Genomic DNA, 20,334 nt, shown 5'->3' with positions numbered 1-20,334 from the left:
AGCCTGTTGGGGAGTTGCAGCGATGAGACAAGATCAAAATTGGGGAGAAAAAGAGGTAAAATACAAAAAAAGATTACATTTGTTTTTATAGCTACAGTAGTTACAAATCATAAGCTATTCTAAAAGTGTTGTTGGTTGTAAAAGAAAGGGTCCCACACCTGGATTATGGTTGGAGTTAGCCTGGAAATCTGAAGTTAAATTTGATTGGATTCTACGATGACAGGCACAAATGAGCGTTTGGATCAGGAAAGTTTCCTCTCACCACCTCCACAAGCCAGGATGTTGAATAAAATCATATTTTAACTTACTTTACCGGTTGGTCCTTTTGCAGGTAGGAATGTGATGCAATATATCCACAGGAAAGTACAGTGCCTTGCGAAAGTATTCAGCCCCCTTGAACTTTGTGAACTTTTGCCACATTTCAGGCTTCAAACATAAAGATATAAAACTGTATTTTTTGTGAAGAATCAACAACAAGTGGGACACAATCATGAAGTGGAACGACATTTATTGGATATTTCAAATGTTTTTAACAAATCAAAAACTGAAAAACTGGGCGTGCAAAATTATTCAGCCCCTTTACTTTCAGTGCAGCAAACTCTCTCCAGAAGTTCAGTGAGGATCTCTGAATGATCCAATGTTGACCTAAATGACTAATGATGATAAATACAATCCACCTGTATGTAATCAAGTCTCCGTATAAATGCACCTGCACTGTGATAGTCTCAGAGGTCCTTTAAAAGCGCAGAGAGCATCATGAAGAACAAGTAACACACCAGGCAGGTCCGAGATACTGTTGTGAAGAAGGTTAAAGCCGGATTTGGATACAAAAAGATTTCCCAAGCTTTAAACATCCCAAGGAGCACTGTGCAAGCGATAATATTGAAATGGAAGGAGTATCAGACCACTGCAAATCTACCAAGACCTGGCCGTCCCTCTAAACTTTCAGCTCATACAAGGAGAAGACTGATCAGAGATGCAGCCAAGAGGCCCATGATCACTCTGGATGAACTGCAGAGATCTACAGCTGAGGTGGGAGACTCTGTCCATAGGACAACAATCATAATTTGCACAAATCTGGCCTTCATGGAAGAGTGGCAAGAAGAAAGCCGTTTCTTAAAGATATCCTTAAAAAGTGTCGTTTAAAGTTTGCCACAAGCCACCTGGGAGACACACCAAACATGTGGAAGAAGGTGCTCTGGTCAGATGAAACCAAAATTGAACTTTTTGGCAACATAGCAAAACGTTATGTTTGGCGTAAAAGCAACACAGCTCATAACCTTGAACACACCATCCCCACTGTCAAACATGGTGGTGGCAGTATCATGGTTTGGGCCTGCTTTTCTTCAGCAGGGACAGGGAAGATGGTTAAAATTGATGGGAAGATGGATGGAGCCAAATACAGGACCATTCTGGAAGAAAACCTGATGGAGTCTGCAAAAGACCTGAGACTGGGACGGAGATTTGTCTTCCAACAAGACAATGATCCAAAACATAGAGCAAAATCTACAATGGAATGGTTCAAAAATAAAAATATCCAGGTGTTAGAATGGCCAAGTCAAAGTCCAGACCTGAATCCAATCAAGAATCTGTGGAAAGAACTGAAAACTGCTGTTCACAAATGCTCTCCATCCAACCTCACTGAGCTCGAGCTGTTTTGCAAAGAGGAATGGGAAAAAATTTCAGTCTCTCGATGTGCAAAACTGATAGAGACATACCCCAAGCGACTTACAGCTGTAATCACAGCAAAAGGTGGCGCTACAAAGTATTAACTTAAGGGGGCTGAATAATTTTGCACGCCCAATTTTTCAGTTTTTGATTTGTTAAAAAAGTTTGAAATATCCAATAAATGTTGTTCCACTTCATGATTGTGCACCACTTGTTGTTGATTCTTCACAAAAAAATACAGTTTTATATCTTTATGTTTGAAGCCTGAAATGTGGCAAAAGGTCGCAAAGTTCAAGGGGGACGAATACTTTCGCAAGGCACTGTATAATTACATGAACTTTTCAAAGTGCTGGTACGTTCAGATTTCTCTCCTGAAGCATCCAATGTAATTCAACGTTGGTCTTCAGGCTGGGTTGGGGTAAGGCCTGGGCCTCCTTCCTCAGAGCCTTTGTAGTGGTAATATCATCATTATAACCTTCTTACGATGTATCTAGTAGCCGAGGTGTTTCCCATAGCCTTTGTTAGTAAGGTGGCTCTTAAAAACCTTTGCACATCTACAAGTGCTTTTTTTGCCCTTCCACTTAATTTTATTCATAGATCTCTGCTCAACATAGCCTAAACATCTTGATTCTATCTGTCTGCTGATTATGGGCTATACGGACTTTCAGCTCCCTCCAAAGATGTTCTATTGGGTTCAGGTCTGGAGACTGGCTAGGCCACTCCAGGACCTTGAGATGCTTCTTACGGAGCCACTCCTTAGTTGCCCTGGCTGTGTGTTTCGGATCGTTGTCATGCTGGAAGACCCAGCCATGACCCATCTTCAATGATCTTACTGAGGGAAGGAGGTTGTTGGCCAAGATCTTGCGATACATGCCCCCATCCATCCTCCCCTCAATGCGGTGCAGTCATCCTGTCCCCTTTGCAGAAAAGCATCCCCAAAGAATGATGTTTCCACCTCCATGCTTCACGGTTGGGATGGTGTTCTTCGGGTTGTACTCATCCTTCCTCCAAACACAGCAAGTGGAGTTTAGACCAAAAAGCTCTATTTTTGTCTCATCAGACCACATGACATTCTCCCATTCCTCCTCTGGATCATCCAGATGGTCATTGGCAAACTTCAGATGGGCCTGGACATGTGCTGGCTTGAGCAGGGGGACCTTGCGTGCGCTGCAGGATTTTAATCTATGACAGCCTAGTGTGTTACTAATGGTTTTCTTTGAGACTGTGGTCCCAGCTCTCTTCAGGTCATTGACCAGGTCCTGCCGTGTAGGTCTGGGCTGATCCCTCACCTTCCTCATGATCATTGATGCCCCACGAGGTGAGATCTTGCATGGAGACCCAGACGGAGGGTGATTGACCTTCGTCTTGAACTTCTTCCATTTTCTAATAATTGTGCCAACAGTTGTTGCCTTCTCACCAAGCTGCTTGCCTATTGTCCTGTAGCCCATCCCAGCCTTGTGCAGGTCTACAATTGTATCCCTGTTGTCCTTACACAGCTCTCTGGTCTTTGCCATTGTGGAGAGGTTGGAGTCTGTTTGATTGAGTGTGTGGACAGGTGTCTTTTATACAGGTAACGAGTTCAAACAGGTGCGGTTAATGAGTGGAGAACAGGAGGGCTTCTTAAAGAAAAACTAACAGGTCTTTGAGAGCTAGAATTCTTACTGGTTGGTAGGTGATCAAATACTTATGTCATGCAATAACATGCAAATGAATTACTTAAAAATCATACAATGTGATTTTCTGGATTTTTGTTTTAGATTCCGTCTCTCACAGTTGAAGTGTACCAATGATACAAATTACAGACCTCTACATGCTTTGTAAGTAGGAAAACCTGCAAAATTGGAAAAACAGTGTATCAAATACTTGTTCTCCCCACTGTATAGATAGATGCAGTTGTGGGTTAACAGGGAGTACAGGAGGGGACCAAGCACACACCCCTGAGGGACCCCCGTGTTGAGGGTCAGTGTGATGGAGGTGTTGTTACCTACCCTCACCACCTGGGGCTGGCCCGTCAGAAAGTCCAGAATCCAGTTGCAGAGGGAGGGGTTCAGTCCCAGGGTCCCAAGCTTGGTGATGAGCTTGGAGGGGACTATGTTGTTGAAAGCTGAGCTGTAGTCTATGAACAGCATTCTCGCAGAGTTATTTCCCCTCTTGTCCAGGTGGGAGAGGGCAGTGTGAAGTGCAATTAAGATTGTGTCATCTGTGGATCTGTTGGGGAGGTATGCGAATTGGAGTGGGTCTAGGGTGTCTGGGATGATATAGGCTTTTTCAATCATATTGAAATCAATTTCATGTTCAATGAATTGAGTTCTATTTTGCAAATAGGTTACTGTCTGTAATTTTAGCCTCAATGTGTTTCATGATGTGTGACAACGTGCGCAATGATAGGACCAATCTGTGATTTAGTGCATTATTCTTATTGGGTAATCACAATAAGCCCCCTCAATAGCCTATTTGCAGCCATAGGTGGAAATATGTTGCTAGGATCTAATCCATCTTTAGTATTGTGGAAGAATTCTAATGTTAAGGTAAGATTTGAATGGAGAAAGCTGATCCGAGAGCAGCGCTGCTTTTCTTTCGATACTATCAGTATCGACACATGGTCTAATGACGCACTTAGCCAACCTTCTTCTCACTGTGTGCTTGTTTGGGAAACACTTTTAAAAAGTTGGTTCGTAAATAGCGACGCATCTGGTACGATCATCGTAATGCTTAAGTTAGTTACAAGGCAAGTGGGAAACGAGGCCCTGGACATTTCTGCTGATGGCTGGCTCTATTTTCACAGTTCTCTATTCTTCTTTTTTTAGTGGTCTCTATATCTCTTGTGTTCTACTTGGTGTGTGTGATACCTATTTACGGGTGAGAAATGACAGATCTCTTAATGTTGCCAGGGCGACCAATGCCATGGCAACACAGATGATATCAGGTGCGTGCGTTTCAACCACCTACGTCTCTGCTGGTTGCAACGCCCTCTTTTATTCTCCCTCTTGCTCTCTCTCTCCCCCATATTGCCCCAGGGTATTGTGGATCACTCATCTCTCTGTTACAGAGATGAGTGACCCAACACTTGCCTTTGTCTAACCAAGACAGAAGTGTGCGTGTGTGCTGGATGGTAGATGTCTGTCTATCATCACTGGACAGCCCAACAGACAGACACACACACACATTGACCAGACCTTTTCAAACCGTTTCTATTTCAAACCTTTTCATACAGTGTGCACAACACTTCATTCACTTTCACTCACAGCTAAGTTGTATCTGTATGTAAGGGGATTCTGAAAGTGTACTCCCTGATAAAGGCAGATAACAAGCCCAAAACATGTTTTTAAATACAGTATTTCTACCTAAATAAATAAAGGCATTTTAAATAAATGTGTTCATCCTTTTGTTTTTTGTCAAGAGTGCCTTGAAGGGAAAAGGCCCACAACAAAATGTTCTACATTTGTTTTACTAAGTGGTGGCCATTATCCCCTTTGTTTTTCTGAATTATTTTTAAGTCAACGTTAAAGAACAGTGTGATTGTGCAAGGTCGTTTAAAAAAAAAATGGGCACAGGAACATTGTGGTCTTAGCCTACATTTGACACTATCACTGTAATAAGCAAGCATTGCTTTATCCATTTTCTAGAACATTGTGTCTATTTCCATAGATAAAAAATAATTGTGTCCTTTTATTGCTGAGGGGAAATACAGGCAGCATCGTCCAACAACAAAAAATTGGTTGTCAAAATCATCCCACCACTTCACTTCACTTTTTCGATGTCATTCTTCATTCAAAATAGCAGTCAGTTTCCATTTTGTCAATATACACTGTGAGGTCACTGCTGTTACACCTAAGATAACCCTTCATACAACACAAGTGCTTTACTCATCAAACATGACTCCAGAAATAGCCTGATGACTATTCTACTATATGACAATACAGTATCCTGCTTTGTTACTTTTGTGGACCCTCACACTGAATTGCAATACAACATAATTTCCCTTACCAGATTAGTGGGAAACTAAATTGAACTGCAACACACACACACACACACTCCGATGCCGGAGTTCTGACAAATATGCCTGTTCTGCTGTTTGATAGATGCCTGAAACTCATATAACGACAGCAAATGTGTTGATTACAACATAGCAGTGATTCACCTGAGAGGCCCAGAGTGACAGACTACAGTAGATTACTACTGCAGCATCACACACAAACACACATACACAAGCTCACACACGCTGACACACACGCACACACATACACTCAGACCTAGGATAACTGTAGTTTTAACTATGCTTTGTGGAAGGTAACTATTTTTAGTGGCGAACAAATAGTTACTTTGGAGCTGACTACAACTATTTGAATACAGATCCCCAAAAAGCACTACTTTTTAAAACTATTTGACTACAGATCTGAGAATGCAACTACTTTATTTTTGTTTATTTTTGAATACAGATCTCAGGAAGTGACTACTTTTCAGAAACTATTGGATTGGATATCTTCAACTAATGCCAGGGCTGTATCTGGAACTGCATGTTGAAAACAGAAATACAATGAATAGAGCACACACAATGTCCTATTGTAAGGGATTTCCTCCTCTTCTTCCAAAGATGAGAGGTGAAAAGGATCAGAGGACCAATATGCGCCGGACAGGAGGGGGACTCCGGCAGCGCCGGACAGGCGGGGGACTCCGGCTGCATGACAATGAAGAAATACAATGAATAGAGCACACACAATGTCCTAATGTAAGGGATTTCCTTCTCTTCTTCCGAAGATGAGAGGTGAAAAGGATCAGAGGACCAATATGCGGCGTGGTAAGTGTCCATGGTTCTTTTAATACGAAATAGTACACATGAACAACTGAATACAAAAACAATAACCGTGGAATGAACGAAACCCAAAACAGTACCGTGTGGTGAAAAACACAGACAGAAACAAACACCCACAAACACACAGTGAAACCCAGGCTACCTAAGTATGATTCTCAATCAGAGACAACTAATGACACCTGCCTCTGATTGAGAACCATACTAGGCCGAAACATAGAAATACCCAAATCATAGAAAAACAAACATAGACTGCCCACCCCAACTCACGCCCTGACCATACTAAATGATGACAAAACAAAGGAAATAAAGGTCAGAACGTGACACCTATGCTATTCCAATCTATCTCACAGTAAATTTGATCTACACAATACATTTCTATCTAAACATTCTGTAAATGCCCATTCTCCTTAAAACCTCTTCAGGATTGGTGGGTCCCTCGTGGGACGGTTGAGCTAATGTAGGCTAATGCGATTAGCATGAGGTTGTAAGTAAGAAGAACATTTCCCAGGACATAGACATATCTGATATTGGCAGAAAACTTAAATTCTTGAACTGTCCAATTTACAGTAGCTATTACATTGAAATAATAACATGCTATTGTTTGAGGAGTGCACAGTTATGACCTTCAAAAGTTATTAATAAACTAGTTAGGCACACTTGGGCAGTCTTGATACAAAAGTTTGAACAGAAATGCAATGGTTCATTGGATCAGTCTAAAACCTTGCACATGCACTGCTGCCATCTAGTGGCCAACATCTAAATTGCACATTGGCTGGAATAATACATTATGGCTTTTCTCTTGCATTTCAAAGATTATGGTACAAAAAATTACAAAAAAGCATGTTTTTTTATTGTATTATCTTTTACCAGATCTAATGTGTTATATTCTCCTACGTTCATTTCACATTTCCACAAACTTCAAAGGGTTTCCTTTCAAAATGGTATCAAGAATATGCATATCCTTGCTTCAGGTCCTGAGCTATTGGCAGTTAGATTTGGGTATGTCAGTTTTGGTGAAAATTTTAAAAAAGGGGCAGATTCTTAATGTCCATTGCCCCAGGTAATCAAGTCAAACCGTTTAACCAATGGTATTTTGTACAGATAATAAGTATAAATAAGTTGTGATGCTCAACAAATGTATTACTTTTTCAACATGCCACCAAAAAAATCAAAAGCTGCAATAAAATGTATGATACCTGAAAATACTGCAGAGAAATTCAAAGTAATTTGCAAACATTGCGAACAGCAATTTGTTCCTAGAAAAATCTCATACTTGCATACTTCTCGCGCCCCCAGGGGTAACCGCAATGCCGTCGGGGTATGCCAAATAAAAATGCGATTACATTTTTAACAGTCCATTTATTTTTTCCAACTGGACTATACATTTGGGTGAGTTTTTTTTGTCGCCAGAGTAAGCCTCGTTTTACTGCCAAAAATCTAATTAATCTATCTCCTTTTCAGCGAAATAACAACACAATGTCAAATACAGGTAGCCTAGTCAAATAATTAACATCTAATCACATTAAGCGTTACTCTCTCGTGGGAATGGTCCGTATGTAGCCAAACGTAGCTGCTGCTCATGTTGGTGTCTGTACTGATGGCGCAAAAGCCATGACAGGGAGACATAGTGGAGTGGTAACGTGCATGCAAGCAGTTGCTCCCGACGCCACTTGGGTACACTGCAGCATCCACCAAGAGACTCTTGCTGCCAAGGGAATGCCTGACAGCTTGAAAGATGTTTTGGACACTACAGTGAAAATGGTGAACTTTGTTTATTAAAGCAAGGCCTCTGAACTCTTGTGTATTTTCTGCACTATGCAATGGTATAGGAAGCGACCATGTAACGCTTTTACAACATACAGAAAGAAGTAATCTGTTTATCAAGGGGCAAAGTATTGACACTATTTTGGAATTGAGAGATGAGCTTAAAGTTTTCTTTACTGACGATCATTTTCACTTGTCTGACGTTTGCATGATGGCGTGTTTCTCAAATGACTGGCCTATCTGGGCGATTTTATTTCTTGCCTGAATGATATTTCTTGCCTGAATGATAACTATATTTTATGATTAAGAAGCTGGAGCTCCTCTCTGTCTGCATTAACAAGGACAACACACAGGTCTTTCCATCATCGTATGATTTTTTTGTGTGCAAATGAACTCAAGCTTACGGACAATGTCAAATGTGATATAGCAAAGCACCTGAGTGAGTTGGGTGCACAATTACGCAGGTACTTTCCCCGAAATGGATGACACAAACAACTGGATTCATTATCCCTTTCATGCCTTGCCTCCAGTCCACTTACCAATATCTGAACAAGCGGTTCTGTGAAAATTGAATTTAGTCAGAAACCACTGTCAGATTTCTGGATTGGGCTGCGCTCAGAGTATCCTGCCTTGGCAAATTGTGCTGTTAAGACACTGATGCCCTTTGCAACCACGTACCTATGTGAGAGTGGATTATCAAGCCTCACTAGTATGAAAACTAAATACAGGCACAAACTGTGTGCGGAAAATTATTTAAGACTGAGACTCTCCAATACAACCTAACATTGCAGAGTCATGTGCATCCTTTCAAGCACACCCTTCTCATTAACCTGTGGTGAATTATTCACAATTTTCGATTAATAAATAAGGTTTTGTATGTAAGATGTAAGATGGTGAAATAAAGAGCAAAATTATTGATTATTATTATATTATTATTTATACCCTGGTCCTATAGGAGCTCGTTGTCACTTCCCACGATCCGGGTTGTGAATGTCCATTGCCCCAGGTAATCAAGTCAAACCAATTATATTTTTCATTGATAATTAAAAATAAGTTGTGATGCGCAACTACTATACACTATACACACACACAAAATAATGGTTATATATAGTGTCAAATAAGGGTTATTTGGCTTGTAACCATAGCAGATCCCTTTTTCGTAATATAATATGTTTTTTATAACATTGCTGTTAATAGATCGCAAAGCATAATACAACTGAGCTAACGTTTGGAAATGACAAGTTAACTTTCTCATCCATAGACTAAAAATGCATATCAAGGGCGCTGTTGGGCTCACATCTGAAGACGAGGGGACATTTAGGACGTCTTCTATTGTGGATCGCTAAAATGATCACAATTCCTCAATTCAAATATTATGGCGACACTATCTATACCAACGATTGTTTGGTATGGCTTATATACAACAACAACAAAAATAAAGAATTACATGGGGCAGTTTGGAAAAAACGAATCCCCTCCGAATCGTTATCTGGAATAACAGACATTCTGGGATAATATAGTTACATAATCAACGTTCTGTACTAATACTCGTTCCGTGCGAATATGGGCTTATTATCGATAATGACCGATGATCAAGTCATGACAATCCTTTTTTTAATCCAATCAAATATTACAAACAATCAAACATTCAGTTAAAGAATTGATAACAACATAACAGACAAGCAAGCTTTTCTAGTCGTGACAATTCATACGAACTAAAGCCCCTTGGAGCGCAGGATGGCGTCACCCGATGTTTTTCATTAGCGTGACGAAATGGGGAGCGAGGTTTGGTTTAGCACCGTGCGCACGCGGCTGCTGTAGGTCTGGTATATAAACGGAGCGCAGGTCAGGGCCATGGACAATCTGCTGCTGTTCACTGCTTGGCGGACAACAAAACGACAACAAAACGACAATCAGCAACTTATTGAGTTAGAAAGGCTGTATATTGTTTCTCCCTCTGTCAGATCGAATACCAAAAACCAGCGGCGATGAACAGCCATTGTAACGGGACCGGGAAGCAGCTGGTGACAGATTTCTACTATAATAACGGTTTCAGTGAGCCGAGCCTCGAGACCAAGAAGACCACCGTACAGCAGCGGAAACAGCATGAGACGTCCGGTAAAGATGCTGAGGATGAGTCCCGGTTACCGGCACTCGAAGCAGCGTACAGCAGCATCTTGCGGGGTCTCGGGGAGGACACGGACCGGCAGGGGCTCCTGAGGACGCCTCTAAGAGCCGCCAAGGCAATGCAGTTCCTTACCAAGGGATACCACGAGGACGTGTACGGTAAGACCCGGTGGGGACTCAGTATTTGGTCGATTAATAGTTGGGGGGAATATGCTAAAAGAAAGGGCACATCCAACTTGAATATCAGTACCCTGTTTTTGCCATCCATTTCAAAAGCCGATGCAAAAGAAATGCAAACCTATAGGCCTATAGGTTTTTGTTTTTGATGCAGAAACAAAATAAGAATACATTTATGAAAGATGAGCAGCAGGAGAGTGCCAAACGTAGGATAGAGAGAGAATAGAGAGCTAGGAACACATTCCTTCCTACACTGTAAATTGTAAAAAAAAATAAACATTTGTTGAAACCAAACATATGATTCGCTGCCAACTGTTATTTGATTATTAGCAAACCCATAGTTCAGCTGCCTACTTCTTTAAACACTCAATTTACTTTTCCCCTTTGGTTAAACCTAATAAATACAAACCTTTTATAAATAAATATATATATATATATATATATATATATATACAGTGCCTTGCGAAAGTATTCGGCCCCCTTGAACTTTGCGACCTTTTGCCACATTTCAGGCTTCAAACATAAAGATATAAAACTGTATTTTTTTGTGAAGAATCAACAACAAGTGGGACACAATCATGAAGTGGAACGACATTTATTGGATATTTCAAACTTTTTTAACAAATCAAAAACTGAAAAATTGGGCGTGCAAAATTATTCAGCCCCCTTAAGTTAATACTTTGTAGCGCCACCTTTTGCTGTGATTACAGCTGTAAGTCGCTTGGGGTATGTCTCCATCAGTTTTGCACATCGAGAGACTGAAATTTTTTCCCATTCCTCCTTGCAAAACAGCTCGAGCTCAGTGAGGTTGGATGGAGAGCATTTGTGAACAGCAGTTTTCAGTTGTTTCCACAGATTCTCGATTGGATTCAGGTCTGGACTTTGACTTGGCCATTCTAACACCTGGATATGTTTATTTTTGAACCATTCCATTGTAGATTTTGCTTTATGTTTTGGATCATTGTCTTGTTGGAAGACAAATCTCCGTCCCAGTTTCAGGTCTTTTGCAGACTCCATCAGGTTTTCTTCCAGAATAGTCCTGTATTTGGCTCCATCCATCTTACCATCAATTTTAACCATCTTCCCTGTCCCTTCTGAAGAAAAGCAGGCCCAAACCATGATGCTGCCACCACCATGTTTGACAGTGGGGATGATGTGTTCAGCTGTGTTGCTTTTACGCCAAACATAACGTTTTGCATTGTTGCCAAAAAGTTCAATTTTGGTTTCATCTGACCAGAGCACCTTCTTCCACATGTTTGGTGTGTCTCCCAGGTGGCTTGTGGCAAACTTTAAATGACACTTTTTAAGGATATCTTTAAGAAATGGCTTTCTTCTTGCCACTCCATAAAGGCCAGATTTGTGCAATATACAACTGATTGTTGTCCTATGGACAGAGTCTCCCACCTCAGCTGTAGATCTCTGCAGTTCATCCAGAGTGATCATGGGCCTCTTGGCTGCATCTCTGATCAGTCTTCTCCTTGTATGAGCTGAAAGTTTAGAGGGACGGCCAGGTCTTGGTAGATTTGCAGTGGTCTGATACTCCTTCCATTTCAATATTATCGCTTGCACAGTGCTCCTTGGGATGTTTAAAGCTTGGGAATACTTTTTGTATCCAAATCCGGCTTTAAACTTCTTCACAACAGTATCTCGGACCTGCCTGGTGTGTTCCTTGTTCTTCACGATGCTCTCTGCGCTTTTAACGGACCTCTGAGACTATCACAGTGCAGGTGCATTTATACGGAGACTTGATTACACACAGGTGGATTGTATTTATCATCATTAGTCATTTAGGTCAACATTGGATCATTCAGAGATCCTCACTGAACTTCTGGAGAGAGTTTGCTGCACTGAAAGTAAAGGGGCTGAATAATTTTGCACGCCCAATTTTTCAGTTTTTGATTTGTTAAAAAAGTTTGAAATATCCAATAAATGTCGTTCCACTTCATGATTGTGTCCCACTTGTTGTTGATTCTTCACAAAAAAATACAGTTTTATATATTTATGTTTGAAGCCTGAAATGTGGCAAAAGGTCGCAAAGTTCAAAGGGGCCGAATACTTTCGCAAGGCACTGTATATATATATATATATATATATATATATATATATATATATATATATATATATATATATATATATATATAAATAAATAAATACACTTTTTATTTAAAAACAAATATATATATATATATATATATATATATATATATGTATTTATAAAAAGTTTGTATATATTACAGTTGAAGTCGGAAGTTTACATACACTTACATTGGAGTCATTACAACTTCTTTTTCAACCACTCCACAAATTTCTTGCTAACAAACTATAGTTTTGGCAAGTCGGTTAGGACATCTACTTTGTGCATGACACAACATTTTCCAACAATTGTTTACAGACCGATTATTTCACATACAATTTCAGTGGGTCAGAAGTTTACATACACTAAGTTGACTGTGCCTTTAAACAGCTTGGAAAATTATAGAAAATTATGTCATGGCTTCAGACGCTTCTGATAGACTAATTGAAATAATTTGAGTCAATTGGAGGTGTACCTGTGGAGGTATTTCAAGGCCTACCTTCAAACTCCGTGCCTCTTTGCTTGACATCATGGGAAAATCAAAAGAAATAGGCCAAGACCTCAGAAAAAAAATTGTAGACCTCCACAAGTCTTGTTCATGCTTGGGAGCAATTTCCAAATGCCTGAAGGTACCACGTTCATCTGTACAAACAATAGTTTGCAAGTATAAACACCATGGAACCACGCAGCCGTCTCTTAGAAATGAACATACTTTGGTGCAAAAAGTGCAAATAAATCCCAGAACAACCGCAAAGGACCTTGTGAAGATGCTGGAGGAAACAGGTACAAAAGTATCTATATCCACAGTAAAATGAGTCCTATATCAACATAACCTGAAAGACCGCTCAGCAAGGGAGAAGCCACTGCTCCAAAACCGCAATAAAAAAGCCAGACTACTGTTTGCAACTGCATTTTGGAGAAATGTCCTCTGGTCTGATGAAACTAAAATAGAACTGTTTGACCATGATGACCATCGTTATGTTTGGAGGAAAAAAGGGGATGCTTGTGTAACGAATGTGAAACGGCTAACACTTGCAAGCCGAAGAACACCATCCCAACCATGAAGCACGGGGTGGCAGCATCATGTTGTGGGGGTGCTTTGCTGCAGAAGGAACTGGTGCACTTCACAAAATAGATGGCATCATGAGCAAGGAAAATTATGTTGATATATTGAAGCAACATCTCAAGACATCAGTCAGGAAGTTAAAGCTTGGTCGCAAATGGGTCTTCCAAATGGACAATGACCCCAAACATACTTCCAAAGTTTTGGCAAAATGGTTTAAGGACAACAATGTCAAGGTATTGGAGTGGCCGTCACAAAGCCCTGACCTCAAAAGTATATCAAATGTGTGGGCAGAACTGAAAAAGCATGTGTGAGCAAGGAGGCCTTCAAACCTGACTCAGTTACACCAGCTCTGTCAGGAGGAATGGGCTAAAATTCACCCAACTTATTGTGGAAAGCTTGTGGAAGGCTACCTGAAATGTTTGACATAGGTTAAACAATTTAAAGGCAGTCCTACCAAATACTAAATTAGTGTATGGGTTAAAGCTGAAATAAATAATTCTATCAACTATTATTCTGACATTTCACATTCTTATAATAAAGTGGTCATCCTAACTGACCTAAAACAGGGCATTTTTACTAGGATTGAATGTCAGGAATTGTGAAAAACTGAGTTTAAATGTATTTGGCTAAGGTATATGTAAACTTCGGACCTCAACTGTGTATATACAACCGTGGGTCTAATCCTGAATGCTGATTGGTTAAAACCACATTCCAGCCTGTGTCTATTCCGCAAGTTAACACACAATGCCTATTTACTCTGACTGAGCAATTCACTGTCTCATCAACCCACTATAAAAAAACATCTAGAAATTATCTCACATTTCTTTTAGACTAACATTTAGATTTCAACAGCGGAGATTTGTATCAACATTGCAACATAAATGTCACTACAAAACAGCTTAAACAAACGCAAATGCAGCTACTTTTCTGTTATTTTGGCTGCACTCTTTGACGAGACTAAGTTAGCCATAGTTGGCTAGCTAGCAAGCATGGTATAAGAACATTGCCATCCAGTAGGGCAATGGAACATTTAGAACGAACAACTAGGTTGCGTCCATAGATGTAGAACAAAAAAAAAACAGGCAACTGAACCGACAGAACGAACGACGAGCCAGTTTGGGACTATATCTTGTGGAAGGATGAAATAGTATGAATTAATACATTTTTTAAAAAAGGAATGAAAATATATCAATAATTATTTGAATATGTTGGTAACCCGTTGTATAAAAGTGAAATGCCCTCAAGCCGGTGTTTGGAAGATATATTGGCTGGCCCTGGCCCTCGATAACACCCATCCCAATATATCCTCCAAACACCGGTTTCTCAGGCATTATCACTGAAATATACATACAAACCATTTAAAAAAAAATTTGTACCAAGTTGATTTTTCACTTTGGAATCACCTATACAAGTGTATTTAATTGGGTAATAAGCAATTCAACAATATCCTGTTAATCAAGATATTACGTTAGATAAACACTTTCTGTACATAAGACATTCACATTAACTGTTTACAATTTTGTAACCAAATGATGACCACCTGATTATGAGCGATGGCAGTACTTAGGCAGATATCAGTGCTGGCAGTGAACATATAAAGTAGTAAATAAAAAATAAAAAAACATATTACCTTGAATGACATTTACTCTCACGGGTGGACTAAAATAACAAACCAAAAGCCAGGCCCACAATAGGCCACGCCTTCAACTCTTCTGATAGGCTGCCATCGCAAGATTGCACCCACCATCATGCAACGCGAATGTGCATGAGATGTTGAAAGCAATTTAGAAGCTTTCCTATCATTAAAAAAATCACATTGATCTGTCAAATTCGTTTTTTGATTTCTGACAAATTGAATAGAATAGGTTTAATGAACCACAGCGTAATTTTGGATTGTACACATCAGAAAAAGCCCTTCAGCTGAACGAAAGTGCTATCCCACTTTTTACAGTGTTTATGTTTCTCTCAAATCTTTGAACAATATATTTTTGGATCCAAATTACATAATTGAATTGAACTCAACAGCTATATGCATAATATGTTATTTATCTCGTTATCAGGCAGTTGCGTGGGTTAATCGAAACCCAACTTTTAGTTATGTGTTAACAAGATGGCCAATTCTCATCAAGACAGATGTTGCTGTTAGCGCTAAAGCCGGTGACTCGTGCTTATCGGTCCTGGCTGTAGGAGCTCGCCAAGACCGCGTGCGTCGTCTTTATCCGCGTGTGGTGCGGTTATATAATCTGACCATTTTTTTTCCAAAACACCACTCTAACCTGTAATCTAAGAATGTGTGTGTGTTGGTGTTATGTCATTGATACGTATTTTCGTTCACGATCAGTTTTTTTGTAATTAAAATAGAGCAGTCTCTTGTTTGTATAGTCTAAATCAGGGATGTCAAACATACAGCCTTTTTCAGTGCGCCCCCCCCCCCCCCCCCCCCCCCCCAGACCTAGTTGAAGACAAAATGCTGCCTCCGAGGCAAATTTAGTTTGACACCCCTGGTCTAAGTCTTTTCCCCACCTCCAACCACCTGTTACTCAACTGTAGACCAGAGGTTGAACAATACTGATAGACTTTTATAACAATTTGATGAACTTTCTCTCTTTCTCGCTCTCTCTACAGACATCCTGAATGATGCCATATTTGACGAGGACCATGACGAGATAGTGATAGTAAAAGACATTGAAATGTTCTCTCTTTGTGAACACCACCTTGTACCCTTTTTTGGCAGGGTAAGACTGGGGCTCTAAAGACAGAAAGTGGGGTGGGGAGTGGCTGACAGAGAAGAGCAGAGCAAAGAATGGTAGAGAGAGAGAATGTGTTCTGTTGGAAAGAGAGTATGGGGGGGGGGGGGTTATTGGGTTCTTTGTCCTGGATAGGGAGCAATGGGACACACTCACATGTGCGCGTACACACACACACACACACACATACACACACACACACACACACACACAGAGTGAGTTGGCTTAGCACACAGTAGCTTTGATGCCAGTCTGGTGTTGTGTGTAGAGTTTACAAACAGTATGAAGATGCTGTATGTGTGCTGAGCAGGTCACATTTGAAACTCTGCTCTGGTTGTTTGAACTCTGACCTGTATTTCTACTCTGTTGCATTGACCCAGGTACATATCGGATACCTGCCAAATAAGAAGGTGGTCGGGCTTAGCAAACTGGCTAGGTGAGTATACAGTACAAACACACACACACAACTGACACACAGTCCATACGTAGTGTGTGTATTGGAGAAGCTGGTTGGCTCATGACAGGGGCAGGGAATGGTCGGGCTACCCGAGTGTGTGTGTGTGTTAGTGCTGGGTGGCTGAGTTCTTCTGTTATTTCAGTTCTTTGACCTGGAGGCTTAGACTGTAAGCCCTACTGCTAATATCCTGTCTCACCCCAGACACACACACACACACACACACACACACACACACACACACACAATACCCAGACCTAGCCGCTCCCAGACCATGAGAAAATCCCTCCAGACCAGTGGGAATCATTCTTCTATTATCACAGGCTCTCTCTGTCTCTCTGTCTCTCCCTTGTCCTCCCTCCCTGTCTCTATTTCTCTCCCCATACTTTATAGCCCTTCAACCCTTTTGTATATTTCACTCCAAACATGCACATTGATCAGATCTTGCCTAACAATTTCAGATAATGTTTTGGCAGGCAGTGAATGATTGACAGGTTGATAGAGTGATCGACAGGTTGATAGAATGATTGACAGATTGTGTATCGGGTCATCTCTCTATTTATGAAGACATTAATCATTATCAAACCTGATCACCAATTAGCTATATGTTTGATGGTCTTCTACTGTATTATATTATTGTTCTGTGTGTGTGTGTGTGTGTGTGTGCGCGCGCGTCAGCGGAGGCTGTTGGGAGGGGGTATAGGAGAACAAGCTCTGTGTAATGGCTGGACTAGAATAAATGTAAACGGGATCAAACATATGGAAACCACATGTTTGACTCCGTTCCATTTTTTTTATTTCTCCCAGAGCACATCCTCCTATAGCTCATTCCACCAGCCTCCACTGGTGTGTGTATGTTCTTACTGTGATAGTAACTGTTTGTTTGTTGTGTGTGTCTGTAGGATTGTTGAGATGTACAGTCGGAGGCTCCAAGGTAAGAATGGCAGAGGGCTTACTCAAATATACATACACAGTACGCATACTGTAGTTCAAAGGACATATACGAAACATTACTGTAAGAAATAGGCAACATTCTGTGCGTGTTCCTCTCCCCAGTCCAGGAGCGTCTGACCAAGCAGATTGCCATGGCGATATCAGAAGCTCTACAGCCAGCTGGTGTGGCTGTGGTTATAGAGGCAGCGTGAGTACTACACACTCTCACCACCTCTGAATGTTTATTAGGTGCTTGAAGTTCCAGACTTAAAAATCACATGTTAATCATGAGAGTAAAGCGGGGCATTCTTGTGTTGGCTTGTATTTAATAATGTGTTCCAGGCACATGTGTATGGTGATGCGTGGGGTTCAGAAGATGAACAGTCGAACTGTGACCAGCTGCATGTTGGGGGTGTTCAGAGAAGATCCAAAGACTCGAGAAGAGTTCCTACGACTCACCAAGACTGCTTAGCAACCATCTCTGACCCCTGACCTCTAGCCCCTGCCCTGACCCTGTAAAGCACATGTTCTCTGGGTAGAGTTCCTAAGACTACTCCACACACCTCACAGAAGCCTTATATACACAAAAGGCAATGCAGGCTATAATTATGAGAGGCTATAATTATGGTGCCTTCAGCTAACCTCAGCTAGAAAACCTGACAGTCTTAAAACATGATCTCTGCTGTATAGAAAGGTATATATATATACACTAGTTATACACTAGTTATAAGCACTAGATATGACTTGTTAAGACTGAGATGTATTGTGATACTGCGAGCAGGAAAGTGCCCTACCTCTTACATTTTTTAATGCAACTCATGAACCAGGTTTCCACTCAACATTTTTATGTGAGTAAAGTACATGTCGGATAAAAAATGTCACAACAGACCTGATGGAAATAGCAAATTTGTCGGTAAACTTTCCAAATGTCGACAAAACAAAATACGCTAGACAAGGTGGGGTCTTCTTGTGGCTGTAAAAATAGTTATGTGAGGAGTTGCGGTGGGAAACGCCTTTATGCGCAAATATTGATAGAATAACCATATTATCTCAAGTAAATTTGGAGTCACGCAATATGTTGTGTGGTACTCCCACTACGTCTCAGGAAATCATGCAGTTTATTAGGCTACAGATAAAATAAGTAATGAAATTCACTCCTTTATATTAAATATCAAGTCTTATTCTTGTGATATGACCAGAGTGGGGGCACATACCAGATATAACCTAGCAGTTTTGTGACAAGCATCAGTAGAGTTGAAAATGCAATGGAAACCCATTTAACTTGTATTTTTTAAAACTTGTATATTTAACCACAAAAGTTATTTTTATGTGCACTACGTCATCATGCACAGCCTTTTATCCGCAACAAGTACATTTGATGGAAATACATCTCTGGTGGGAAAATTTGCATATTGTTTATATGCAGATTTTTGAATATTCACATGAAAATCTGTCACACCGATTGGGTGGAACCTAGTTACTGTCATCAAGTTGCACTTTTTTAGGACCTCTTATTTTACCTACAGAATGTAGAAACAAGCTGTTTTCACATATGTAGACACTGGTATGGTGCTGGAGATTTGAATTTTTTTATTTACTTAACCTTTCTTTTGACAGGGAGTCAATGTTAAGACCGAGGTCTCTTTTCCAGATGAGCCCTGTTTAGCACAACAATGCACATTAAACTACACAACAATTAAATACATGTTATTATACACAAAAAGAAAAACACAATCATAAAAAAACAGACATTCTTCAGTAAAAAAGTTCCGGAACAACCATCTGAAATGCTCTAGAGGTATCAATTCCTCCAAGTTTGAAGTGGATTGTATGTAGATCATTCCACACTTAAGGTGCAAGGAAATTAAAGGCTGATTTACCTAACTCTAAAAGCCAAAGGAATCTCCAGAGTTAACCAACCCTGTGAATGGGTTTGATAACCTTTCATTTATAGACATAATGACTGAGGTTGAAAAGTGGTGGAATGTCCCTTTTTAAAGGGACAATCTGCAGTCACTACATACATTTTTGGACTTGTAAATTAATTATTTTTACCCATTGATTCTTGAGAAATATAACTTATATGCCTAATGAGCTTAGTTCAACTGTTACACCCAATCAGAACCCAACATATATGCTTGTTTTACTCCAATGTTTGTAAATATAAACAAACACTGTATAGTCTCAAAACAACCTATTAAGGATCTGCCCCTTTTTTTTTTCCATTTTCACCTTAAATGACATACCCAAATCAAACTGCCTGTAGCAAGGAAATGCATATTCTTGGTACCATTTGAAAGGAAACACTGAAGTTTGTGGAAATGTGAAAAGAATGTAGGACAATAACACATTAGATCTGGTAAAAGATCATGCAAGAGAAAGGCCATAGTGTATTATTCCAGCCCAGGTGCAATTTAGATTTTCTTCCCCACTAGATGGCAGCAGTGTATGTGCAACGTTTTAGACTGATCCAATGAACCATTGTATTTCTGTTCAAACTTTTGTGTCAAG

The 20,334-nt window shown here is 40.3% G+C and overlaps 1 protein-coding gene across 1 annotated transcript; it reads left to right on the top strand.

Annotated features, from left to right (window-relative positions):
• The first annotated feature begins 10,066 nt into the window (after positions 1–10,066).
• LOC110498968 (GTP cyclohydrolase 1) lies at positions 10,067–19,732 on the top strand. Its single transcript, XM_036955773.1, has 6 exons — positions 10,067–10,531; positions 16,315–16,424; positions 16,817–16,872; positions 17,793–17,824; positions 17,947–18,031; positions 18,166–19,732. Exons 1-6 carry the CDS (start codon positions 10,234–10,236, stop codon positions 18,293–18,295), a joined length of 711 nt encoding a protein of 236 aa, XP_036811668.1. The 5' UTR covers positions 10,067–10,233; the 3' UTR covers positions 18,296–19,732.
• Positions 19,733–20,334: the final 602 nt, after the last annotated feature.

This window comes from Oncorhynchus mykiss, chromosome 20 (assembly GCF_013265735.2).
Source record: "Oncorhynchus mykiss isolate Arlee chromosome 20, USDA_OmykA_1.1, whole genome shotgun sequence".
Lineage (NCBI taxonomy): Eukaryota > Metazoa > Chordata > Actinopteri > Salmoniformes > Salmonidae > Oncorhynchus > Oncorhynchus mykiss.
Note: the sequence above shows the minus strand (reverse complement) of the source record. Positions and strands in the feature narration are given on the sequence as shown.

Bases quoted from the DNA above. Each gene is read 5' to 3' on its own strand.
- LOC110498968 (XM_036955773.1), top strand. From the start codon at position 10,234: ATGAACAGCCATTGTAACGGGACCGGGAAGCAGCTGGTGACAGATTTC. The intron at 10,532-16,314 runs GTAAGACCCGGT...CTCTCTCTACAG, and splicing joins ATACCACGAGGACGTGTACG to ACATCCTGAATGATGCCATA. The intron at 17,825-17,946 runs GTAAGAATGGCA...TCCTCTCCCCAG, and splicing joins GTACAGTCGGAGGCTCCAAG to TCCAGGAGCGTCTGACCAAG.